The sequence below is a fragment of the Miscanthus floridulus genome, chromosome 12 (assembly GCF_019320115.1).
Source record: "Miscanthus floridulus cultivar M001 chromosome 12, ASM1932011v1, whole genome shotgun sequence".
In the NCBI taxonomy this organism is placed as follows: domain Eukaryota; kingdom Viridiplantae; phylum Streptophyta; class Magnoliopsida; order Poales; family Poaceae; genus Miscanthus; species Miscanthus floridulus.
In genome coordinates, this window is record NC_089591.1 from 73,944,461 (window position 1) to 73,970,794 (window position 26,334).

At 55.0% G+C, this 26,334-nt stretch overlaps 1 protein-coding gene and 1 pseudogene across 1 annotated transcript; both read left to right on the plus strand.

The window, feature by feature from the left end:
- Positions 1–1,297: 1,297 nt before the first annotated feature.
- LOC136496136 (BTB/POZ and MATH domain-containing protein 2-like) lies at positions 1,298–2,527 on the plus strand. Its single transcript, XM_066491841.1, has one exon. It carries the CDS (start codon positions 1,298–1,300, stop codon positions 2,411–2,413), a length of 1,116 nt encoding a protein of 371 aa, XP_066347938.1. The 3' UTR covers positions 2,414–2,527.
- A 2,460-nt stretch (positions 2,528–4,987) lies between these two features.
- Positions 4,988–10,367, plus strand: LOC136498371 (putative disease resistance protein RGA3; annotated as a pseudogene).
- Positions 10,368–26,334: the final 15,967 nt, after the last annotated feature.

The window sequence follows — 26,334 nt, forward strand, 5'->3', positions numbered from 1 at the left end:
CGGTTTCCTCGATTTCCTCCGACTCGTATCTGACCCGCGCACGAGAGTAACGGACTCTTTTTTTTGGGGAACGAGAGTAACAGACTTGGATTTTTTATGGAGCGCGCGTGCAAGAGAATACTTTGAACGAGGTGGGGCCAGCGGTTTCCTCCGGTACCGCGTACTGTAACGCGTAACAGTGGATGTTTGCTTTTTCTACCGAAGATTTAATTCTACCGTGGACGATTTTCCGGAGCCTTTTTAGTGTAGAAAACAGACGTGAGGCTGCCGACTGTCCCCGACACGGACTCAGAATTGTCTTCGACACGGACTCTGTACACGTTCGTGGACTCGAGTATACGGAGTACGTATTTGGTAGTTTTTGTGACAGGGTAGTGTAGTCTTTGCGACCGGATAGTATACGATTTTTTGAATCACCGGGTAGATGATTACTTTAGAGTCTTTTTAGGTATATAGAGATAAGAGCCATAGTTAAAGATATGTGACACAAAAAAGATATCAAGGAATAGCAAATTAGTTTCATTAAATTTTGTATGGAATATCAATTTTTTCATCAATTTTTGTATGGATTATGTCTTAATAGTGTATTTATTTGAATTTGTATATGCTAATATGGTCTTCTAAAAACTTAGTCGAAGTTAGAAAACTTTGACTTAAGACAAAGCTAAAGTAAACAATATTTTCAAACAAACATACTCCGTCAGCCAAAAAGAATGCAATTCTCGTTCTACAAGGAGTCAAACAGTTTTACCCGTCTCGATCATGGATGTCACGATTATGGATGCATTGTTTTCAAAATACAATTTGATAATCATTGAAAAGTTATATATGCAGTCTCTTCGGTCACCACGTTTGAATCCCCACTCGTGTATGAATACCATCGTGACTGTTGAGGGCATCAGGATCTATTTGGAATACATAAATTTTACATAAATCGTACACAAATTTAGCATAAATCAATTTGATTTTATATAGGAAAATACAGGAATATGATTTTTTTTCTACATCCCAAACGGGCCCTTATATAGAATCCAAAAACTACAAGCCCAATGGTTCACAAAAAGTGATTCTGGAAAAAAAATTAGGAGAGAAACCAAATCCAAGTCCAAACCTTTCCCCTAGTTATTTTCTCAGCTTTAGCCGTTTTGGACTCCTAGTCATAGTTCGGATCCCTGTCGGCATCCTAGCCCCAATTTTATACAAGACGGCCAGGTGCTCTGGTGTGTGTGTATATACTTCAATTTGTTGATGGTGCTCCCCTACGTTGCCTCCGATTGACCTTCAATCGTCTTCCACAATGGCACACGCCTGTGCCGTCCCATCGGTGAACGGCAAATCGCTGCCAGTGGCAGTGGCAGAGACGTCGTCGAGTTGCCTGACACAAGGCATCACCGCGGCGCACAACTTCGAGGTGATCAACTTCTCGCTGCTCGAAGGCATGGGCGTCGGCGAGTTTGTCAGCTCGAGGAATTTCCACGTCGGCGGCTACGACTGGAACATCAGGCTCTACCCAGACGGGAGGTCGGCGGAGCATAAAGACAAAGTGTCGGTCTTCTTGATTCCCGAAGGAGGACAGGAGGGCGTGAGGGTAAGGTTCACCTTCACCGTCTTCGGCAAGGATGGCAAAGTGTGGGTGAAGGAAAACGCGGAGCATACCTTCAAGTCACCTTTAATAGGCTGGGGCTGGCCCCCCTTGATACATAAATCCAAGCGTCTCTTCCGGACGCTGCTGCGCGACAGCAACGACGGCTTCACGGTCAGGTGCGTCCTGACCGTCATCCAAGACCCCCGTGTCGAGGACGTGAGCGCCATCGTCGTCCCGGAGCCCAGCGTGCTGCAGGACCTGGCGAGCATGCTCAGGGACGGGGACGGCGCGGACGTGACGTTCGTCGTAGACGGGCGGTCGTTCCCGGCACACCGGTGCGTGCTCGCCGCGAGGTCCGCGGTGTTCAGGGCGGAGCTCTTCGGCCCCATGAAGGAGAAGGCCGCAACGCGCGTCAAGGTCGACGACATGGAGCCTTCCATCTTCGTGGCGCTGCTTCACTTCGTGTACACGGACACTCTGCCGGACGGTGACGGCGGTGACGGTGGCGCTGCCACGGACGACGACAAGGACAGGAATGTGCCGATGCAGCACCTGCTGGTGGCCGCGGATCGGTATGGGCTGGACAAGCTGAGGCTGCTGTGCGAGGTGAGGATGTGCCGTAGCATCGACGCAGACACGGTGGCGACTACTCTGGCTTTGGCCGAGCAGCACCGCTGCGTGCAGCTCAAGAACGCTTGTCTCGGATTCATAGCTTCGCGGGGAGTGCTTGGTGCTGTCGTGCAGACTAGTGGGTTCTGTCATCTCGTCGAGAGCTGCCCTTTGGTTCTGTTGGAGATTTTGGACAAGCTAGCTTCTCTAGGAATCTAGTCAAATGATAGCTCTATGTTGCCTCCAATTTAAAAGCTGATTCCTCCATTTGTTCATATATACTAGTATGTCTCTGCTTTTATGACAGAGTCATGAATAGATCGAACCACTGCAGTCTTGTAGCAGAATTCCTAATCGAAGAGAATGTGTGCCACTGAAGTCTGAAACTAGTATCTTTTAGGCTGCACTTGGTAGAGCATCGGCTAGCTTCAATTTTTTCGTGCACTATAGGTACTTTTTTTATCTATATCTTCATAGATAGATGAACTATGAAAAAACATGAAACTTTTTTTAGCTTTGTCGGCTCTGGCTCGTAGATTTACATTGTATCGTGGCAAAGGAACTAGATACAGATGAAGCCGTGCCAATAAAGATATCAAGCAGAGCCTTCACATTAATTTCCACAAGACGTGCTGTGAAAAAACCAAATTCTCAAAAATCATAAACATTCATCCATCAATTCAATAAACTTTGGTCATCACTCAATTAGAGCAATTTGATCTATTTTTTCTAAATAAATAATCACCATCCTCAGTCATTAGAAAAATAGTATAAAGTAACCTCCTAAGTATATTGAACAAAATGACCCACCACTACCGTTATGAAAAATACCTTCGTTTAATTTACCCATAGATGCCATTATAAAAACAACATAAAAATAATCCTTAAATTTGTCCATATCGCTATTAATTAAAATAATCATAAGTAAACCCAAACATGTACCTAAGTTACCTACATCTATAATTATAAATGCATGACTTAAAATGCTTATATGAATGGTTGAAAATACTCAAAACTGTAACTGCTATATGGAGAGATCAAGTTGAGAAGTGCTTTCATTCATGTGTGATGAATAATTGACACAAGAGTTGAGAGGTTTGGGATTTTTTTTTTATTTCAGCTCATATTTCATATGTGTTTGTTTATGCTAATCTGAGGTGTCACATTATGTTGTGTTGAGTGTGTTGTGAAACATGTTCAATTCCTTGGTTTGTGAATGTGCAGATGTTGGGTGCGTCGAGGTGGTCAACAGGGGATGGAGAAGGTAAAGCGAGGAGTCCATACATGATGGACCGAGGGTTGAATAAGGCAGACACAAAGACTTGGATCGAGGGACCAAGAGGCCGAGGACGGATCGTGGATAACACACATTAATTGGGCACATGTAAGAATAAGAGTACATAGATGATGGCGTTCACCAAAGCTAAGGTTGTTATAGCCAAAGTACCAGTAATTAAATTATTGGTAGTAAACTACCGGGGCAAATGCACATCATTGCCGGTTTTGTAGTCAACAACAACCGATAGTTTTGCTCATGTGTCGCTGCTGGCTGTTGGCTACATTTGCTAGTGATACTCATGTTTCATTGTTGATAGTAGCCAATAATAGGTAGTGAGCTACTTGTCCATTGCCGTTGCAAAAACCAGTAGTGATGGTCGATTTGAAGCCAATGGTGGTAGCTTGTTGTTTATTAATCCCTCCATCCCGCTTTACGAGGTGTAGTTTAGAATGACATAGTCTCATAAGTTATAATTTGACTATTCATTTACTTTATATTATATTATCGTTTATGTTTATAAATTTATGATTATTGAATAGTATAATTCCTTACAAATCTAACCTACCAAAGTTTGTGTTATAATAGTTTAAAATTGTTAGCTAAATGATTGATCAAAGAGTCTAAAGTTTAAATCTTAATACGTGTGTGCCTCTTGTAAGGCCTTGTTTGTATGTTGTCAGATTCACCTCAATCCATATGTGTTGCAGTGGAATTTAGTTCAAGTTTCACTCTAATCCGGTCTAATACATGTGGATTGATGTGAATCCGACTGTATCCAAACGAGACCTAAAAACGAATAGAGTAGCATGTATTCCAGTCAAAAACTTAAACTCGGATTTAAAACTCCGCTTGGTTCAAAAGAAATAAAGCTATATTATTATTAGTTGGCGTAGTCACGCAGACGTGGCCTGCCTTTTCTAATATGGACGGTATTGCTTTGGCGAGAAAAGGGCGAATCTATGCTTTAACAAGAACTTCACCGGATCAGTGGAGCATAAAGTAGCAGCAATATCTAAGAACATGGCTAGCACTAGCACGAAACTTCCCCCTCGTTGCAGAGCGAATAAGGGCACGCGCCGTTCACCTTCTCTTTTCTCTCCCGCGACCACTCCATCCTTGCCGGCGGTGCCTTCTCGTGCAGCTCCTGTCGCCCACTCGCCGTCTTCTTGGTTCGTGGCTGGCCGTCGACGTTGACCTTCTCTTCTCTCTCCAGCAACCAATCCATCCTGGCCGGCGGCGCCTTCTCGTGCCGCTCTTGTCGCCCGCCCGCCCGCCGCCTTCTCTTCTCTCTCCCGCAACCAATCCATCCTGGCCGGAGGCGCCTTCTCGTGCAGCTCTTGTCGCCCGCCCGCCCGCCGCCTTCTTGGTCGTCCGTCGCTGGCCGTCGGCGTCCGTACCCGATCGGACGGATCGAGACGCCTCTCTCCAGATCCGTTCGTCACCGGCTTCGGGCAGTCGCTGCTGTCAGCCTCCCTCGAGTGCTGCCGTCCGCCAGTCCTTGAGGAGGCTCGACGGCCATGGAGGCACTGCAGTGGATTCTCTCAGCTGGGACCAGTTTCTTCGAAGGGATCCAGCTGAGCAACGACCTGGTCCGCCTCCAAGCCACCTTGCCCAAGGCTCGCATGCTCAGCTGTCGCAGCGAGTGGGGCATGTTCAAGGACAAGCAGCTCGCGAAGCTTCTCTCGCAATAGGTTTTCATTATAGGAAATAAAAATTTATCAAGATATATCGGAAATATTAGACCAAATTAAAAAAAAAATTCAAATTGTTTTGAAAAAATTCCGTAGAATTTGATTTGAAACTATTCCTAAGCTATTAAACATCAGTTGTTCACAAATAAAAACAAGAATAAAGCATTATAGTGTGAGATTATCGCACGGCTGAATTTAGGTTGTCTGTGTGATAGCAAGAAAGAAGGGAAAATTTTGGGCGATGTCAAATTTTATCGGACCCTGTGGATAGAACGGAAATTTCGAAAATTTCCGTGAATTTCGGCCGATAAAAAAAACTCTCAAGGACACCACCTACGATGCAGAGGACCTTCTCCGCCAGCTGGATGATCAAGTGCTGCGGCAAAGGATAGAGGACGCTGATCGGAGCAGGGCAGGTCAACTCTTATCTTCCTCTCTGAATCTTGCCAAAACTTATATCCGTGGTAGCAAAGCAAGGATAAAGGAGACCCAAGAGAAGCTCGACAAGGTCGTGGCTGACATCGAGGGGATGCTCAATCTTATGGGTCTTATGAGCGTTGAGCCATCGCAGATCATGCCGGAGACGAGTTCAATCATCAGTGCTCCGGAAGTTGTTGGTCGCGATGGTGAACGAAATGCATTGATCGAGATGCTTGGTGTGATTATTGGGCGTGAGGCCCAACGGGATCAGGTGATCGAACTATTGGGAGTGCCACTCAGCAGGGGTAGAAGATCTGCAGGGTCTAATGGGAAGAGAGCAACAGCTGGCAGTGGTGTCGCATCTACATCCAGAGCCAAGCAACCAAAAGGAAACAACGGCAGGGCTGGACATGCTGAGATTAACTGCAAAAGCAATGTTTCTGTCATCCCGATTGTTGGCATTGGCGGTGTGGGGAAGACTACCCTGGCTCAGTATATCTACAATGATCCAAGGGTGAAAAACCACTTTGGTGTGATGATATGGGTCTGTGTCTCAGACTTCTTTGACAAGAAAAGGATAACAAAGGAGATCATTGAATCCATCCCTGGGGAGGAAATCAACCCATCCTATTGTCTAAATGCTCTTCAGATCTAATTGATGGAGCGGCTCAAGATGTGCCCAAAATTCCTTTTGGTGTTAGATGACGTTTGGCCGAACGCTAATGCTGATTGGGAGGCATTTTATGCACCACTGAGGCGTGGACCTGAAGGCAGCATGATCTTAGTGACTACAAGATGTCCAGTGGTTGCTACTCGTGTGACCACAAGCAACTGTGAGCCTTTCCATCTCGAAGGATTGCCTACTGATGTATTTTGGGACTTCTTTAAGAAGTGTGCATTTGGTAGAAATGACCCAGAGTCATATCCTCATTTGCAAGATATTGGTCGGAGTATTTCGACTAGGTTGTGTGGGTCTCCTTTGGCTGCAAAAACACTCGGGCGCTTGTTGAGTATGAGGCTGACAGAACAACACTGGAGGACTATCCAGAAGAGTGAACTGTGGGAGCTACGGCATGAAGAGAACGAGATATTACCAGCCCTTCAACTGAGCTATTTGTATCTCCCAGAAGAGGTAAAGAGATGTTTCATGTTTTGCTCCATGTTTCCGACGGATTATAGCTTTGAAAGAGACAAGATAGTTGACATTTGGGTGGAAGAGGGCTTTGTTGCCCCAGAGGGGAGCATGCGTTCTGAAGACGTGGGGATTAGTTACTTGGATGAATTGAGGAATAGATTTCTTTTTCAAGATGATCCAAAGTTCCCGAATAAAGAAAGATACGTAATGCATGACCTGATCCATGATATGGCAGTGTCCTTTTCTATGGATGAATGCTTTGTAATGCAAGATTTAAGCAACCGAATGCATAGTATAGTCCGTCACATGTCAATTGAAGTGGATGGTGAATCCTTGACCAGAATGGGAGACATTCAACATTTCAATAAATTGCATTCGCTTAGGCTCAGAATCGGATTTGATGTTAAAATTACCTGGTGGGCCTGGTAACAATTAGTTTGAGCTCTCCCGCCCCCGCGTCGCCCCACGCAGGCGACACGGGAGGCGAACCCAAAACCTAGCGCCTCTCTTCCTTCCCTCCCTCTCTCCAGCCGCGCCATCGCGGGAGCGGGCCGCCGGCATGGCCGTGCGGCTTGCCGGGAGGATGGCGGCGAGGCTCTTCTTCGCGGTGGGAGCTGCGACGGTCGAGGACGAGCTCGCGTGTGGCTTCCTAGGGCTCGGCGACGTCGCTGAGGCTGGGGACGGCGCCAGCGTCTTCGGCGGCGGTCTCCTTGCGTCGGCGACCGGATCCGCGCGGATCTCCGGCGGGCAGCACCTGGGCGGGCGCTGGGCGTTGGTGGCGGCGGCTCCTGTCCATGGCGCCGCGCTGTCGCCGGATCCGTGGGGTTCGGGGCGCTGCGCCCAGGGGCGCGCGCGGTGGCGGCTTCGTCGGCCTGGGGCGGGCCTCTTCCTCTTCCTCGCGCTCGGCAGTGTTGGCGGCGTGCATTGTAGCGGGGCGGCGGGGCGTGCCCTCGCGCGAGCCGCGTGGGGCTCGGCGGGGCAACCTGCTACGGCTGCGGCGGCGCTGGCCAGTGCCCGTGCAGGCGCCGGGCGGTGGCGGGGACTCCTTTTTCCTCCTCCGCTTCCCCCTTTCCTCCTCGACCTTGGCGTGGAGGCGGCGGCGCCTGCTGGGGACACTGGATCTGGCGCCACGGCCACATCCGGTGCCCCCGGGGCAGGGGGCGGCGCCCGTGGTGGGGCATGCGCCTGACGGTGGCTGGCGGAGGTCGGCAGCGTCGACGGCGGGTGCTTGTGCCGGCGACGGTAGCTGGCGACGGCTTCGGCGTGCTGCAGGGTGACGCGCGTAGCAGGGTAAGTCCAGTCCTGCATATTGCCCGATCGGAGGGGGTGGCGGCCGACGCAGCTGTGCGGCTGTTGTGAGCAGCCGGCGGGTCGATGCCCCTCTAGAGAAGCTTCTGCGGGATGGCAGTGACGACGACGGTGGCGACGGGCTACGGTCCAGCATCTTGGCTCGACGTATGTGCTAGGGGCACCTCGGGCGAAAGCCTTGGCGACGGCGACGCCTGTGGGCGCCGTTTTCCTTGTTGGGGGCGTCGTGTTCTTGTGCCCCCAGCCTGTCTTCCACGGGTGAAAACACGGTCCTTTCCTGGACAAGCGACGGCGACGCATTCGGCGTCGTACCCTTCCTGAAGGCGTCACTGTGGAAATTCGTCTCGGCCGTGATGTCTCCTTCAGCGGATGTCCTCCGCCTCTCGGCGCCCGGTTGGTGCGAGACGGCGAGTTCTGCATCGCGAAGTCGGAGCTGCTGCATCAGGGGGTGTAGCTCGGCAACGATGACGCGTGTCGAACCCTCCTTCTCCGACGGCTGGGTTTTCAGCTTTAGAGGCTCGGCAATCGCTACGGGCGGGCCGTGGGATCATGGCAGGAAGTCGGAGCTGCTCTTCGCGGGGCCGATGAGCTCGGCAACGATGACCTGCTGCAACCTACTGCTTCGGGTCCGTTGGTCTGACATCTTATGATGGGTTGTCGGTGTTTTGCCATGGGAAGTCGGAGCTGCTAACTGCTTTGCAACTATGCTCGGCAACGATGACTCATGGTAGTGTGTACTCTGTCGCGTTGCGTGGGTGGGTAACCTTTCGTGGGGTTTGGCGCCACGCTTGGCTACCTTTTGCTTGTATATAAACTTCATTCGTCTTAATTGAAAGGTAGAGCTCCTGCCATTGTTTAAAAAAAAAATTAAAATTACCTGGTTCAATCAGCTTTCCAACATTCTATATTTGAGCCTAAAAGGTTGCAAGCTGGTAAAGCTACCCGAAAGCATATGTGAATTGAATAGTCTCCGTTATCTTTATATATCTCATAGCACTGTACAAGAATTACCCGACAAACTCTGGTGCCTTTATAGCCTACAAGTTCTTGATGCAAGTCGTTCAAGTCTGAAAAGAATCCATCAGGATGTAACAAAGCTAATCAACTTGCGTCAGCTAGCACTTCCAGCGGGTGCCTCTCAAGCCTTATCAAGGGTCAGTGGTCTTGGAAATCTGTCTTGTCTACGAAACTTGAGTGAGTTCAGAGTTGGAAAAAAGAATGGACGTGGAATTGGTGAACTGAAGTTCATGAATCAGCTCAATGGAAGGCTCGCTATCAGATCTCTTGCTAATGTTGGGAGTGAGGAAGAGGCTGCTGAGGCTAAACTTGTTGACAAACAATACCTCAAGGAACTTGTTCTACAGTGGCAGAGGGACCAACTTGGTTGAAGAGCAGTGAGAATGGAGTGCTCAAATGCTTGCGTCCTCATTCAAGAATTAAATACCTTACAATCGATGGCTTTGCTGGTGATACGCTTCCAAGCTGGTTTAAACCAGAAGACTTACCAACTTTAAGAAGCCTGGAGCTTTCCTATTGTGGTCACTTTCAAAGTTTATCAATCCCCTGCTTGCCTGGCAGAACACAAGCTGGTTTAACGGGGGATGATGGAACACAACATGCAAGCAGCAGCGGCAGTCACAACAATGGCATTGCCCCCTTTGCCTTTACATGCCTCACTGCTTTACGTGTTTACAGATGCATTAGGCTAACAAATCTCGAGCAGTTCTTGATCCCAGAGACACTGCCATCCATCAAGTCGATAGTGCTTGAGGACTGTTGGGATCTAAAATCAATACCAGTCCATCGTTTTGCTGAATTTGTTTGCCTACAGGACCTAAAAATCTGTCGATGTAGCAAGCTGGAGTGCCCACGGGAAATGGTTTTGCCCCCCTCACTCCGACGACTCTGTATAGTGGATGGCAGTGAGCTGGAGAGGTCATTTCCAGCCTGCCTACAGAACCTCGCCTCTCTCACCCTCCTGCAGTTGGATTCATGTCAACGCATCAAGCTCATCCCGTTGAACTCGATCGGCTCAAACATGCTGAAATGCCTGGTTATAAGTCACTGCCTGGAGTTGTCATCCATCGGAGGATTGCAGGGCCTTGCCTCCATACAGCATGTCCAGCTATCTGGGTGCCCAAAGCTTACCGAGGTACAGCTGCCGTTCGGGAAGAAGGAACTGCGGACCAAAGAGGGGAAGGAACTGCTCAAATTTCTTCACTAGATTAGTCGAAGTAGCTCTTGATGCTTACCTTCGTCACCTATGCGTGTATGGGTTCACTGTTCGTGGTCTGCCCAGTGCCCATTAGGCCATTACGGCAAATTAAGGGTGCTGCAAGTGACTGGTCAGTTCTGATGCTCCTCTCGTTTGTTACCAATACTCCTGCTGACTGCTGTTTTCTAGAATACAGTAATGATTGGTGGCTCTTTTGGCTTGTCAACTCGCAGGGTACGGTGGATAAATTCCCTCTACCTGCTGATAAATTCCACACCACTGCCACTACACAAATTTTAACCTAGAAACACCATTATGCCGATTTCTCTATTACCAACACATGTCATTATAAAATGGCTTCTCAATTTACACTTGCTATAAGTGATTGAATCTTTGTTTCGGAATAAAAGGAAATTGAAAGTTGCAATTCAAATTATCTTTTGATATGGATATATAATAGAAAAAAATAAAAAGAATCAGTATGAGAGTTAACAAAATTAAATAGGAAAGTTCAAAATATAAGACCCGATAGCATCAACCGCTCAACTAAGGAAGGTGTAATATAGAGCTAATGATAAAAATTTGATATATTTTTTATTCTTTGGTTAACGCCATTAATGTGATCTACCTTCCGAAGTTTGGGTCCATAATAATATATATATAGCTCAAAGTCAGCATTAACCAAACCCCCAAAAAAAGATATAGCGTGTACATAGCTCATGGTGGAACAACTATTTTCGTTGACAACAATTGCTAATGCAGCTATTGACTTCAAAGTAAGACATGGGAGTCAAACTGGTGACAAAGGTGCAAACTAATTTGTATATTTTGAATAGTGTTTTGAGATGTACTTTTTCGGTGAAGGAACATTGTTTTTCTCTTACAACAAATCAGCCAACAATATTTTTCAGCTTGTCTTTTCAGCGAAGCGAACAAGGCCAGCTGTGCAATTGTGTAGGTCGCCTTGCTAATTTCTAATATACTTTTAATAAAACTAGAATAGTTTAAAATTCCATTTTAATATTCATAGCAAATACATAGAATTTAGTCTCTGTAATCATCGCAATCATCGTGTCGGTGTTTCGGACCGGGGGGTCCTCAACCGACTAGTGAATTTGTTCTGCGTGCTCCCGATTCCGGATGGTGATGCAAAGAGACACAAGGTTTATACTGATTCGGGCAATCGAGGCCCTACGTCCAGTCTGAGAGATCGACCTTGTATTCCTTGCACCGAGGTGCTCGTAGTAGGGGGTTACAAGCTAAAGGAGAGAGGGAGCTGGTCCCAGGTCTCGGCAGGGTGTCGTGCGGGCCGCTTGAGACGTTGCTCTCAGGCGGCAGGGATGTGTGTGAATGTGTGTGTGTGTTACCAGGTTTTTCTCCGGCCCCCCCCCTAAGTGGCCCAAGTCCTCTCCTTTTATAGTTGAAGGGAGGACAAGGACCGTACATGCATTACTATGCGGCGTCGTGCCAATAGGGGTGGCACGTCCGAGCCCTGTGGCCTGTCCCTGTGGTGGCGTGGTCGTCGGAGTGGTCCATCCTTGGAGTACTGGGACGGCGTGGTCGTCCCATCAGATCCTGTGCGTCGTGGGAGCCCCGGGAATGGGACGGAGTGGACGCGGCGGCGAACATGCAAGCCACTGTGGACGGACTGTGCGCGAGGCCGAGACTTGGTCGGTGCCGAGGCTGGCACTGCGGTGGGGGGGGGGGGTCTCGGTAGGCACGAACCCCAAGATTGCCGAGGCCCTGGTGTACAGTGCCGAGGCCTTGAGCGGGCGGCCGATCATGGGTACAATGTTTGGACATAGTGGTCGGTAACCCCCGTCGTACCCTGTCCCAGCCGGTATGGCGCTGATCGTGGACACAGTGGTAGGACACAGTGGCCGGTAATCCCCGTCGTGCCCTGTCCCGGCCGGTATGGCGCTGATCGTGGACACAGTGGTAGGACACAGTGGCCAGTAATCCCCGTCGTGCTCTATCCCGGCCGGTATGGCGCTGATGCGACCTCGGGTCGCGTCGGCCATCTTGTGGCGTTGAGCCACCATCCGGCTGAGATTGCGGGAGTGGTTGAAGCATTAATGAGACATGACGAGTTGTCGGGAGGGTCGGCCGAGGCGGGGGGCGACGGACCGCGGACGAGCCGGCCTCGAGCGACACGGAGAATGAGGCCTCGCGCGAGACGGAGATCAGGTTCCTTACCGAGGCCTTGCGCGAGACGCCTCGCGCGATACGGAGAATGTACCCCTACCGAGGCCTTCCCTGGAGAGCCTCGGGTGAGACGAAGACGGCGCCCCCTGCCGAGGCTCGGTGCCCCCTGCCGAGGCCTACCCTGGGGAGCCTCGCGCAAGGCGGAGTTTGTTCTGAGACCTCCTGCTCGAGGCTCGAGGCGAGGTGGAGGAGGGCTCGGTCGTGGCAGGTGAGGGGCCCACGACTTACCTTCTAACTTTATTTTGATGTTTGCTTGGGGTACCCCGTTCTAAGGTACCCGATAGTAGCCCCCGAGCCTCGGGGTGAGTGCGTGCACTCTCCCTGAGGGTTCGTTGAGGCTGGGTTTATGCCTGCTCCGTAGGAATTGGTTTGTTTTCTGAGATTCCGGTGGGTGCGCGTGAGCGCACCCGCCGGGTGTAGCCCCCGAGCCCCTGGAGGAGTGAAGTTACTCCTCCAGGGGCTTTCTCCATTTTCGCGTTTGAGTGATCAGTTCTTATTGCATTTGCCGAGCCCATAAGCGCAAGTTCGGGTTGCGGGGGTCTCGGCGAGGTTGCAAAAAAATGACCCTCTAGCCTCCGCATGGAGCGAGAGGTTCGTCAGGGGTCCCCCTGACGTTGGGTATGTCCCTCACGCTTCCTTTCGCTTGGAAGGAGGGGTGGAATGTGCCATGCTACCCTCGATGGGCGCGAGCGTGGACACTTTCGGTGAGCTGTTATCGGGTAGTCCGAGTGGAGGCCCGAGCCCCGTTCGCTAGGGGACGGCTAGCGGTCCAGAGACGCACTCCAAAAGTACCAAAGGATTTCTCTAGTGGGTGCCGAGGCCATTCGCTGGGCCTCGGTGGCTCGGTGCCTCCCTACGGTGGGATCCCATTCGGATACTTTCCTGTCGGTCTCGGACACGACTTAGGACGCCCCGAGCGACTGTTCGTTCGGGCCTGGGCCATTCGCAGGCTCGCCCCGAAGTCGTCCCTGACTCTGTTGCCTTGGGGCGGCTGTCGAAACCTCTTGGAGGCCCAGCCTTCGAACCCCTGGACCGTAACGGGCTCGGTGCCCTTTATCGTGTTTTTGTCTTGGTTTTTGGGTGCAAGAGGAGCCCCCGAGCCTCCGCCTGGAGCAAGAGGACAGTCGGGGGTCTCCTGACTTTTTCATTCGTCCCTCACATATCCTTTTCGTTTGGATGGAGGGTTCGTTTGCCGAGCCCATTCTGGTCTCGGCAAGGTCACAGGAAGAGCCCCTAGCCTCTGCGCAGAGCGAGAGGGCCGTCGGGAGTTCCCCTGACTTTTTATATGCCCCTCGCGCGTGAGGGTTTGTTTGCCGAGCCCATTCTGGTCTCGGCAAGGTCGCAGGAAGAGCCCCTAGCCTCTGCGCAGAGCGAGAGGGCCATCGGGAGTTCCCTTGACTTTTTATACGCCCCTCGCGTGTGAGGGTTTGTTTGCCGAGGGTCTCGGCATATTTGCAGGAGGAGCCCCCTAGCCTCTGCATAGGGCGAGAAGGCCGTCAGGGGTCCCCTAACTTTTTATGCGACCCTCGCGCTTCCTTTTTGCTCGGAAGGAGGGGTGGAATGTGCCTCGCTACCCTCGATGGGCACGAGCGGTGGCACTTCCGGTGAGCTGTTATCGGGTAGTCCGAGTGGAGGCCCGAACCCCGTTCGTTAGGGGACGGCTAGCGGTCCAGAGACACACTCCAAGAGTACCAGAGGATTTCTCTAGTGGGTGCCGAGGCCGTTCGTTGGGCCTCGGTGGCTCGGTGCCTCCCTACGGTGGGATCCCATTCGGATACTTTCCTGCCGGTCTCGGACACGACTTTGGGCATCCCAAGCGTTTCGCTCGCTTGGGTCTCGGCCCCGAATAGGCTCACCCGCAGTCGCCCCTGACTCTGTTATCCTGGGGCAGCTGTCGAAACCCTTTTGGGGTCCAGCCTTCGAACCCCTAGATCGTAATAGGCTCAGAGCCCGGTTCCTTCCTATGAAAGGAATAGGCCGCGGGAAATATCTTCCCTATTGGCTCGGCCGCGAGTGGCGTGCCTTTTGAGGCAGTTTTATTGGGAGTCGAAACGGTACCTGCTGCCATAGTGGCCGAGCGTGGCGTGGTGGATGGGACGTAACCGTCCTCGCATTTAATGCGGGAGACGTGGGCGCGTGGGCCGGTGAAATCGGCTCGTGGTTAACCGCGCCAGATTGGGGGGAAATCTCCCCGATTTCATCGCCCGCTCATTTCGCCTCCTCCCTGCATAAATACCCGGGGAGTTTTGCCCCTCCTCGTCTTACCTTGCCTGCATCAGCGCCGCCCCCGCCGAGCCGTCGCTAGAGCAGCGAGTGCCGAGAAGGAGAGGAGGAAGAGCGAGCCTAGGGAGGAAGCGAGAAAAAAGTGAAAGCGTGGGAGGGAGAGAAAAGACTCACCGCCGCACCTGACTCCCCCAGCACACCCATGGCTGGTGATATCATTGTCGTCGAGGCGGACCCCTGGGATCCGTCAGACGTCACCGAAGAGATGCTCCAGTCGCTTGTTGACGGTGGGCTCCTCCGCCCGGTGACTGACTCCGCCAGGCCGGAATGGATTGCTCCGTAAGGCGAGCCGGAGCCGAGGCCTCGCGACGGCTATGTCGTAAGCTTCGTCTCCTTCCACGAGCGTGGCCTCGGCGTCCCGGCGGACCAGTTCATGCAGGCGCTTACGCACTACTACGGCGTGGAGCTCCACAATTTTAATCCCAATTCTGTTGCTCAGGCGGCTATCTTTGTTGCCGTCTGCAAGGGGTATTTAGGGATCGCGCCCCATTGGGAGTTGTGGCTCCATCTGTTCTGGGCGGGGCATACTACAAAGCCATCGGGCACGTCGGGCAAGAGTAAGGCGGCGAGGGCCGGAGGCTGCACTCTCCAAGTGCGTCAGGACCGCCTGCACCTCTACATCTCGGCCCAACTCGCGTCCTCCAACCGCCGGTGGTACACGAGTTGGTTTTACCTTCGTAATGACGATGGAGGGCTTCCCCCCTACACCGGGCGGATTGTGGGGAGTTGCCCAGAGAAGTGGAAGTGGGGCGTCCCGAAGGTCGACCAGCCCAAGCTAGAGCCGCTCCTGGAGGGGCTGGTGAGGCTACGGGGCCACGGCCTCACCGTGGCTGTGGTTGTGGCCGCGTTCCACCACCGGAGGGTGCTGCCGCTGATGGCTCGGCGGCGGCGGCTATTCGAGATGAAGCCGGGTGAGCCCATTGAGGGCACCCGGATGTCCTCCTCCGCCCTTTCCGAGGAGGAGATTCTTCGTCGGGTGGGGGAGACGGTAGAGGCGAAGCTGAGGGGTGGCAACTTGACCCCTATCGCGATGCGGCCATCGCGGGGGTTCCTTTCGCTGGTAAGTCATGCGCCGTTGTAGCCTCTGAACCTCCTCAGTCTCCTCCTACCCCTTGTGACCTTATGTGCGTTCGTCGTTCCTTTAGGGGATGAGGGAGCGCTTCTGCCTTGTGGGGGCGAGGCTCACGAGTCGGATGGGGCCGGCATGCCCTTTGTTGCTGAGGCCCCCGGGGTCTCCGAGGCTGAGGCGACGGAGGCTACGGCGCCCGCGACCGCCGAGACAGCGGTGGCCGTGGTCGGCATCTCTGCGTCTGCTGAGGCCACGATGGCGGAGGCCAGAGACCCTGAGACCGCCGAGGCCATAATTGCAGAGGCCAGAGCCCCCGAGGTCACCAAGACCGTCATGATGGCGGCGAGGCTGTCTGTGCAGGAGGCGGAGATGCAGGCGGCGACCACCTCGGTGGTGCCCTTGGTTCAGGGCCCACCGTTGGGCTATCCGATCTCCTCCAACGATACTTCCCGGGCACGGGAGGTGGTCAACGCCGAGGAGACCAATGCCGTGGAGCCGCCAGCACCGCTCTTGGACGAGGGAAGCTCGGCCCTTGTGCGGGTCCGGCCCGAGCCTCGCGGGTGGGACCACCTGCGGGTATTGTGGCGGAGCCGGGACGACCCTGAGGGGGAGCCTCTGTTCACCCTTGAGTATGCGGCTAAGGGTGGGCGCTGGAACACCTTCGAGCAGTATCGCCAGCTGGCGGAGCGGTCGCTACGGACGACGCTATCTGTGGTGGCCGACGAACTGCCCGGAGTCGCCCAGGTTCGTGCTTTTCTTTCTCGTGCGACGTTTACTTTCCTGACTTTGTTGCAACCAATGACCCTCGCTCTGCTTCCCCAGGAGCTCGAGACCAGGTCGCTTAGGAAGTCGGTGTTTCTCCGGCGGGAGAGAGGCATCTGGGACCAGCTTCACCGGCAGAAGGGTCTTCTTGCCAATGCTAACGAGCTTCTGTCGGCGTGAAGCGCGGAGGTGGAGGACCTCCGCCTTCGCTGTGCCGACGCGAAGGTCGAGGCGGCCGCGGTCTAGGCGTAGCTCGCCCCCTTGGCGGCGCGAGTCAAGGAGCTGGAGGAGGAGCTTACCCACGCGGTCAGCGATCGGGATGGCTTTAGGTCCCAGGCCGAAGAGGCGACGGCCTCGGGCAAGGCCCTCGCCGGGCAGCTGGGGGCAGAGGAGAGTGCACACCGGCTGACCAAAGGCGCTCTGAACGAGGCCCTTGCTGCGGTTGAGGCCTCGCAGATCGAGGCTGTGGTTTTGAAGGGGGCGATCGAGGGTGAGTTCCAGTCCCCTTGTTTTGTTTCCTTTTCCTTATGTTTGCTCCCTGACTTCCTTGTCTGACGCAGAGCTGGGAAGTGAAGCCTCTAGGGCGGCCGAGGCCTCTAGGTTCGAGGCCCAACGGTTGAGGGAGAAGGCCGAGGCCTGTCAGGCCGAGACCCGTCGCTGGGAGCAGAAGGCCAAGGGTGAGCTCCGTGGGCTTCCGTCCCCAACTTAGGTTGTCCTTTCTCTCGCTCGACTTCATTCCGTTTTCTGCGGTGCAGAGTCGGAGGCGGAGATCCTTCAGGCCACTGAGGCTTCCAGCACGGTGCAGACGGTGCTCGAGATTGAGATTGGGGAGCACGAGGCGCTGAAGCGTGCTGCCCTTTCTGCCTGCGAGGCCTTGGAGGTCGAGGGGGTTCAATCAGGCCGCTCCCTTGGGAGCCGCCTGATTGCGCTGAGCAGCCAGATGCGCGAGCGGCTCCGAGGGGCACTGCACACGGGTGTCAAGCGAGCGCTGGCCGTCATCTCCTCTCACTACCTTGGCGTCGACCTCCCGGCCATCAGTGATGGCTATGTTCTGCCTGATGATGACGAGGAGGCTGACGCGGCGGTGGCGAGGCTGATGGAGGCGGTAGAAGGCCCTAGCATGGCGCTGGCGACGCTCTTCGAAGAGGAGGTGGTTCCTCCCCTACCATCTGCCGACGCTGAAGGCCCTGAGCCTTGATCTGGGCCCTGGGGGCTATGTAAAAATAGAATAGGGGTTATTTTTTGTACCGTAACGCTTGTGGCCGTCGAGGCCTTTACTTTTGAAGTACTTGTGTTTCCTAGTTGTTTTTCTTATGTTTACGAGCCTCTGCCCTCTGTCGCTCCTGATCGGATTTTGTTTGCAAAACACCCCCTTGGGGCCTAAGCCGTCCCTTGAGCGAGAGGTAGTGAGGGAGGGCCGTAGCCCAGAGGCATAGGCCGTCTCGTGACTCTACCGGCCTCTCGCTTAGGAAACAGACCTTGGTCCGAGGGGTTTTTACAACTAATTTGTCAGAGCCTGCTAGGGACTTGGCGTAGGATTTTTTGCGAAAAACGACTGAAGAATGGCGCATGGGACCTAGGGAGGGGTCCCCTATCTAGCCCCCGAGGGAGGCTTGGTTCTGCCGAGGCAGAACCGAGTTTTCCTTGTCGTGTTACTGTATTGCCGAGGCCTACGATGGGCTCGGGGGGTTTCTCAAAAAATTAGACCAACTAAAGAACGCTTTTTAATGGTATTTCGAGGAACAACATATACAATGCTTGGAAATTTAGGGATAAAAGCGACGTAGATGTTCTATGTTCCAAGCGTTGGTGAAGACTTCGCCCTTCTCGTTGGCCAGCTTGTAGGTCCCAGGCTTCAGCACTTGGGTGATGATATACGGTCCTTCCCATGGCGGGGTCAGCTTGTGGCGACCCTTGTTGCTCTGTGCTAGCCTCAACACCAGGTCGCCTACCTTCAAGTCTTGGCCTCGGACGCGTCGGGCCAGATAGCACCGTAGGCTCTGCTGGTATTTGGCCGAGTGTAGTAGCGCGACGTCTCGGGCTTCCTCTAGTTGATCAAGGGCATCCTCTCGGGTGGTGCGGTTACTTTGTTCGTTATAGGCTTGCAGCCTCGGGGAACCATATTCCAAGTCAGTGGGGAGGATGGCCTCGGCCCCATAGACTAGGAAGAAAGGCGTGAATCCCGTGGCTCGGCTTAGAGTGTTCCTCAGGCTCCAGATGACCGACGGGAGCTCGGCGAGCCATTTTTTGCCAAACTTTTTCAATCGGTTGTGAATCCTTGGCTTGAGGCCTTGTAGGATCATGCCGTTGGCACACTCTACTTGGTCGTTGGTCCTTGGGTGTCCTACGGCCGACCAGGCCACACGGATGTGGTGGTCGTCGCAAAACGTCAGGAACCTTTTACCGGTGAACTGCGTCCCATTGTCGGTGAAGATGGTGTTGGGGACCCCAAACCTATGGATGATGTCAGTGAAGAATAGCACCGCCTGCTCGGATTTGATTCGATTGATCGGATGAGCCTCGATCCATTTGGAGAACTTGTCAATTGATACCAATAGATGGGTGAAGCCCCCGGGGGCCTTTTGTAGAGGCCCGACCATGTCGAGCCCCCATACGGCGAACGGCCATGTGATGGGGATGGTTTGCAGGGCCAGGGCCAGGAGATGTGTCTGCCGAGCGTAGTACTGGCATCCTTCGCAGGAGCGTACTAGTTTGGTAGCGTCGGCGACCGCCGTCGGCCAGTAGAACCCTTGGCGGAAAGTGTTCCCTACGAGCATCCAAGGCGCCGCATGGTGCCCGCAGGCGCCCGCATGTAAGTCCCAAAGCAGGGCTCGGCTCGCTTCGGAGCTGATACACCGTTGGAGGACACCTGAGGGACTTCGCCTGTACAATTCGTCGTTGTAGAGGGCGTAGGTCTTGGCTCGCCTCGCAAGCCGCCGTGCTTCGGTTTTGTCGTCAGGAAGCTCCCCCCGATCGAGCCAATCAAGGAACGGGACTCGCCAATCCACGTCCTGATCAGTCCGTGGAGGCTCGGCGTTGACTTCCATGACCTCGGGCTTGGTCGAGGGGGTCTCGGTAGCATAGCGGGCGTCGAGCTTCGCCGTGGGTTCCACAGGTGGGCCCTCCTCTGTTGCCGAGGTGTATCCAATGAAAGGTTTGTGGAGGTCTCTGGCGAAGACGTTCGGGGGGACCGGGGCCCGTGCTAAGGCCATCTTTGCCAGCTCGTCGACAGCTTCGTTGTACTTCCGCGCGACGTGATTTAGCTCGAGACCGTCGAACTTGTCTTCTAGGCGTCGTACCAGCTTGCAGTAAGCCTCCATTTTGGGGTCGAGGCAGTTTGACTCCTTCATCACTTGATCTATGATGAGCCGCGAGTCACCTCGGACGTCGAGGCGTCGTGCCCCAAGTTCGATGGCGACTTGTAAGCCGTTGATGAGGGCCTCGTATTCGGCCACGTTGTTGGAGGCGGCGAAGTGGAGCCGCACCATGTAGCGCATGTGTACTCCGAGGGGTGAAATGAAGAGTAGACCCGCGCCCGCCCCGGTCTTCATCAGGGATCCATCGAAGTACAAGGTCCAGTATTCCGTCTGAATTTGAGTGGGTGGCAGTTGGGTATCTATCCATTCAGCCACGAAATCGGCCAAGACCTGAGACTTGATCGCTTTTCGAGGCGCAAAGGTCAAGGTTTCCCCCATAAGTTTGACAGCCCACTTGGCTATCCTGCCCGAGGCCTCCCGGTTATGAACTATCTCGCCCAGGGGGAAGGATGATACCACGGTCACTGGGTGTGACTCGAAGTAGTGGCGCAGTTTGCGCCGGGCCAGGACCACGGCGTAGACCAGTTTCTGGATGTGGGGGTAGCGTGCTTTGGTCTCAGAGAGCACCTCGCTGATGAAATAAACAGGTCGTTGGGTGGGTAGAGTATGCCCTTCTTCCTGCCTCTCTACCACTACGGCGGCGCTGACCACTTGGGTTGTTGTGGCGACGTAGAGTAGGAGGACCTCGTCCATGGCCGGGGGTATCAGGATGGGAGGATTGGTGAGCAGGCTCTTGAGTCTGTCGAGGGCTTCCTCGGCCTCGAGGGTCCAAGAGAAACGCTCGAACTTTCTCAAGAGTCGGTACAGGGGCAAACCTTTTTCGCCGAGGCGCGAGATGAAGCGGCTCAGGGCCGCAAGGCATCCCATGACCCTCTGCACTCCCTTGAGGTCTCTGATTGGTCCCATGCTGGTTATGGCCGAGACCTTCTCCGGGTTGGCTTCAATGCCGCGTTCCGAGACTATGAATCCCAAGAGCATGCCTCGGGGAACCCCGAACACACACTTCTCGGGGTTGAGCTTGATGCCCTTCTCCCTAAGGCATTTGAAGGTTATCCTCAAGTCGTCGACGAGACCCTCGGCCTTTCTGGTCTTGACCACGATGTCGTCTACGTAGGCCTCGACGGCCCGCCCTATGTTGTCTCCAAAGACCTGGGTCATGCACCGTTGGTATGTGGCACCTGCGTTTCTGAGGCCGAAGGGCATCGTCACGTAGCAGTACATGCTGAACGGTGTGATGAAAGAAGTTGCGAGCTGGTCGGACTCTTTCATCCTGATCTGATGGTAACCAGAGTACGCATCAAGGAAAGACAGGGTCTCGCACCCTGCAGTGGAATCAACAATTTGATCGATTCGAGGTAATGGGAAGGGGACCTTTGGACAGGCTTTGTTTAGACCGGTGTAGTCTACACACATCCTCCATTTCCCATTTTTCTTTTTGACTAACACAGGGTTAGCCAACCACTCTGGGTGAGACACTTCCTTGATGAACCCGGCCGCCAAGAGTCTCTGCACCTCCTCTCCAATGGCCCTGCGCTTTTCTTCGTCGAAGCGGCGCAGGCGTTGCCTCGCCGGTCTAGATCCGGCCCGGATGTCCAGGGCGTGCTCGGCGACTTCCCCTAGTATGCCCGACATGTCCGAGGGACTCCATGCGAATATGTCGGTGTTCGTACGGAGAAAGTCGATGAGCACGGCTTCCTATTTGATGTCGAGGGTGGCGCTGATCCTCAGCGCTTGGTCATCGGGGCAGGCGGGGTCGACCGGGATGAGTTTGATAGTTTCAGCGGGCTCGAATGCCCCCGCGCGACGCTTGGAGTCAGGCACCTCGCCACTGAGTTGGTCGAGGTGGGCGATGAGGGTCTCGGCCTCTGCAAGAGCCTCGGCGTACTCGATGCATTCGATGTCGCAGTCGTATGCATGTTCGTACGTGGACTCAATTGTGATGACACCGCTAGGGCCTGGCATCTTGAGCTTGAGGTAGCTATAGTTGGGCACTGCCATGAACTTGGCGTAGCACAGCCGCCCCAGGATGGCATGGTAGGCTCCCCTGAACCCGACTACCTCGAAGGTGAGGACTTCCTTGCGGTAGTTGGAGGGGGTGCCAAAGCAGACGGGAAGGTCGATGCGCCCGAGGGGTTGCGTGCGCTTCCCTGGCACGATGCCGTGGAAGGGTGCGACATCGCCTCGGAGCCTCAACCGGTCGATCTCCAAGAGTTCCAGGGTGTTGGCATAGAGGATGTTGAGGCCGCTGCCTCCGTCCATCAACACCTTGGAGAGTCAGGTGTTGCCGATGATCGGGTCGACAACCAGTGGGTACTGCCCGGGATTCGGAACATGGTCAGGGTGGTCATCTCGATCGAAAGGTGATCGCCTCTCGAGACCAGTCAAGGTACTAGGGGGTGGCTACCTTGACCGAGAAGACTTCTCGGCGTTCCCTCTTGCGCTGCCGCGCCGTAAGGCATGCCGAGGGCCCGCTGAAGATCATGAAGGCGTTGCGTACTTCGGGGAACCCGTCGTCCTTGTCCTTGTCCCGGTCACCGGCGCCCTTCTGCTTGGTGTCGTCGTCGGGGAGCCCGAGCCTGGCGTAGTAACGTCGCAGCATGGAGCAATCCTCGAGGGCGTGCTTGACCGGGCCTTGGTGATAAGGGCATGGTTTCTTGAGCATGTCGTCGAAAGGCCTAGGGCCTTTGGGGCCTCGGGGATTCTTGCGTTCTACGACCCCGACCAGATCAGCCTCCATGGCCTCCTGCTTCCCTAGGCGCCCCTTTTTCTTTCTCTTAGGGAGGTGGGAGACCGAGGCATCGGGGGCCTCATCTCTCTGTTTTCCTTTGGCGTCGCTGTCGGGGAAGATGGCACCAACGGCCTCCTCGCCCGAGGCGAAGTTGGTGGCGATGTCAAGGACCGCAGCAGCGGTGCATGGCACGTTCCGACCTAGCTCCTGCACCAGGTCTCGGTAGGTGGTGCCAAAGAGGAAAGCCTGGACGATCTCCGAGTCGCCGACGCTGGGCAACTCTGTGCACTGCTTGGAGAAGCGCCGGATGAAATCTCGGAGAGACTCGCCTGATTTCTGGCGGCAACTCTTAAGGTCCCAGGAGTTTCCGGGATGTACATATGTGCCCTAGAAATTCCCGACGAAGACCCTAACCAAGTCACGCCAGTCATGGATTTGTGAGGGAGGGAGGTGCTCGAGCTAGGCTCGCGCCGAGTCTGACAAGAGCAAGGGGAGGTTACGGATGATGAGCAGGTCATCATCCGCGCCACCTAGCTGGCAGGCCAAGTGGTAATCGGCAAGCTAGAGTTCGGGGTTGGTCTCGCCACTGTATTTCGCGAGGTTGGCTGGTTGTCGAAAACAGGTCGAGAACTAGGCGACACGGATAGCTCTGCTAAACACTTGAGGGCCAGGTGGCTCAGGAGAAGGACTGTGGTCTTCCTCGCTATCGTAGCGGTCACCTCGGTGCACATGGTAGCCTCGGGTGGGCCCCTCACCGTCGTGGCGTCGTCGTCGGCCGACCACCTCGTGGTCTCCCTACCCCTCGTGTCGATTGTCGAGGCGGTCGAGGAGCACTAGGACCCTGTGAGCTATCGGTGCTCGAGCAGGTTCGGGGCGAGCCGAGGCTTCCCTGTCCTACCGAGGTGGTGCCGCGGGTAGGTTCGAGACGCCCCCGTGCCGTCGGGAGGCAGAACTCTCGGCTTGCTGAACCGCGGCAGTCTCTAGGAGATCTCGGAGTTCGCCGCGGACCCACCGCCCCTCCGCGGTAGAAGGCTTGGGCATTGCGCGAACCAGCATCGCCGCAGCCGCGATGTTCTGGCTAGCGCGATTGAAGATCGGGGGTTGCTCACTCCCTTCGTCGTTATGGATGCGGTGATGCACGTCGAGGGCCCTCCATCGGGCTCCCCCGCCTTCGCCGCGACCTCGTTGTTCCTGTTCGAGAGAGTCTCGAAGCTACTGCAGAAGGAGTTGGTCTTGCTCGACCTTGGCCTGGAGCTCACGGAGCTGTTCTAGGTCTGGGCGCTGAGGTCACGCAAGAGCGACGTTCTCATTTCGTGCGGCCGGCAGGACGACGCGTGGAGTTGTAGCGACGCCCACGCCAAGGCGGAGCGGGGAACGGCTACCTACCCCCTCGTCCTCTTCGCCCGCCCTCGGCATCCTGAGCCCGACATGAAAACATTCGCGAGTGGGGGCGTAGGTGCCTTCGTTGTCAGAGTCGGAGTAGCCGAAGCAGTAGTCGCTTGCGGCCAAGAATTGGCGTAAAGCCCCAGGGTTGTGGAGTTCGGAGAAATCCACCTCGGGCCATGCCTCATCCTCGTCCGAGGAGTCGGAGTGGGTGCTTAGGCCGAGAGCGAAGCGCTGGCGGCGTTCCGAGGGGTGCTCGTGAGCGGCAGTGTAAGCATAGGCATAAGAGGCGGCGGCATTTCTCAACCCAAAGGGGTATGGGGACGGTGCCATCTCTAGATTCTGCCCCGCCGGGGTCGGCTCTTTAGGGAGCGGTAGAGCGGAGCTGGACGACTGGGCATCGCCGCGTGCCATAGGCAAGTCTCCTTTGTCCAAGCTCAGGCTAGACAGGTCCCCAGCCAGGGACCCTGTGCCAACAGCTGGTCGTAGGATATCGGCGGGCGGTGGCGTGTCGCCCCGGATTCACATAGCGTCGGGGTGGCCTTGTTCATGCCGTGCTTGGCGAGCGCGGCGAGAGCGGCCGCCCGGACGCCGCTCGCGCCTGGGCTGCCGGGGCGTAACTTCATCGTTGGTTGGTGGGGCTCGAGGAGTGAGGAGCACCATGTCGTACTCATGCCCTAGAGACATGAACTCTAGGCTCCCGAACCAAACCACGGTGCCGAGACGCAATGGTCGTACGGGGTCTGCCATCCGGAACCTGCTGGGATGACGAGACCGACACACAGCCGCCCCTACCTGGCGCGCCAACTATCGGTGTTTCGGACCGGGGGGTCCTCAACCGACTAGTGAATTTGTTCTGCGTGCTCCCAATTCCGGATGGTGATGCAAAGAGACACAAAGTTTATACTAGTTTGGGCAATCGAGGCCCTACGTCCAGTCTGAGAGATCGACCTTGTATTCCTTGCACCAAGGTGCTCGTAGTAGGGGGTTACAAGCTAAAGGAGAGAGGGAGCTGGTCCCAGGTCTCGGCAGGGTGTCGTGCGGGCCGCTTGAGACGTTACTCTTAGGCGGCAGGGATGTGTGTGAATGTGTGTGTGTGTTACCAGGTTTTTCTCCGGCCCCCCCTAAGTGGCCCAACTCCTCTCCTTTTATAGTTGAAGGGAGGACAAGGACCGTACATGCATTACTATGCGGCGTCGTGCCAATAGGGGTGGCACATCCGAGCCCTGTGGCCTGTCCCTATGGTGGCGTGGTCGTCGGAGTGGTCCATCCTTGGAGTACTGGGACGGCGTGGTCGTCCCATCAGATCCTGTGCGTCGTGGGAGCCCCAGGAATGGGACGGAGTGGACGCGGCGGCGAACGTGCAAGCCACTGTGGACGGACTGTGCGCGAGGCCGAGACTTGGTCGGTGCCGAGGCTGGCACTGCGGTGGGGGGGTCTCGGTAGGCACGAACCCCAAGATCGCCGAGGCCCCGGTGTACAGTACCGAGGCCTTGAGCGGGCGGCCGATCATGGGTACAACGTTTGGACATAGTGGTCGGTAACCCCCGTCGTATCCTGTCCCAGCCGGTATGGCGCTGATCGTGGACACAGTGGTAGGACACAGTGGCCGGTAATCCCCGTCGTGCCCTGTCCCGGCCGGTATGGCGCTGATCGTGGACACAGTGGTAGGACACAGTGGCCGGTAATCCCCGTCGTGCTCTGTCCCGGCCGGTATGGCGCTGATGCGACCTCGGGTCGCGTCGGCCATCTTGTGGCGTTGAGCCACTATCCGGCTGAGATTGCGGGAGTGGTTGAAGCATTAATGAGACATGACGAGTTGTCGGGAGGGTCGGCCGAGGCGGGGGGCGACGGACCGCGGACGAGCCGGCCTCGAGCGACACGGAGAATGAGGCCTCGCGCGAGACAGAGATCAGGTTCCTTGCCGAGGCCTTGCGCGAGACGCCTCGCGCGATACGGAGAATGTACCCCTGCCGAGGCCTTCCCTGGAGAGCCTCGGGCGAGACGGAGACGGCGCCCCCTGTCGAGGCTCGGCGCCCCCTGCCGAGGCCTACCCTAGGGAGCCTCGCGCGAGGCGGAGTTTGTTCCGAGACCTCCTGCTCGAGGCTCGAGGCGAGGTGGAGGAGGGCTCGGTCATGGCAGGTGAGGGGCCCACGGCTTACCTTCTAGCTTTATTTTGATGTTTGCTTGGGGTACCCCGTTCTAAGGTACCCGACACATTGTATTGCATAAAAGGGTTATGCAGAATAGGGTATGCTTGCATAAGTCAATGCAATTTAGTGTTGTTTGGTTGAGTTGTATTACTCTGTTGCATTTGTCTGTGCCTCTGTTTGGTTGGGTGCATT

What these genes read in the sequence shown, in the direction of transcription:
- LOC136496136 (XM_066491841.1), top strand. Translation starts at nt 1,298, where the DNA reads ATGGCACACGCCTGTGCCGTCCCATCGGTGAACGGCAAATCGCTGCCA.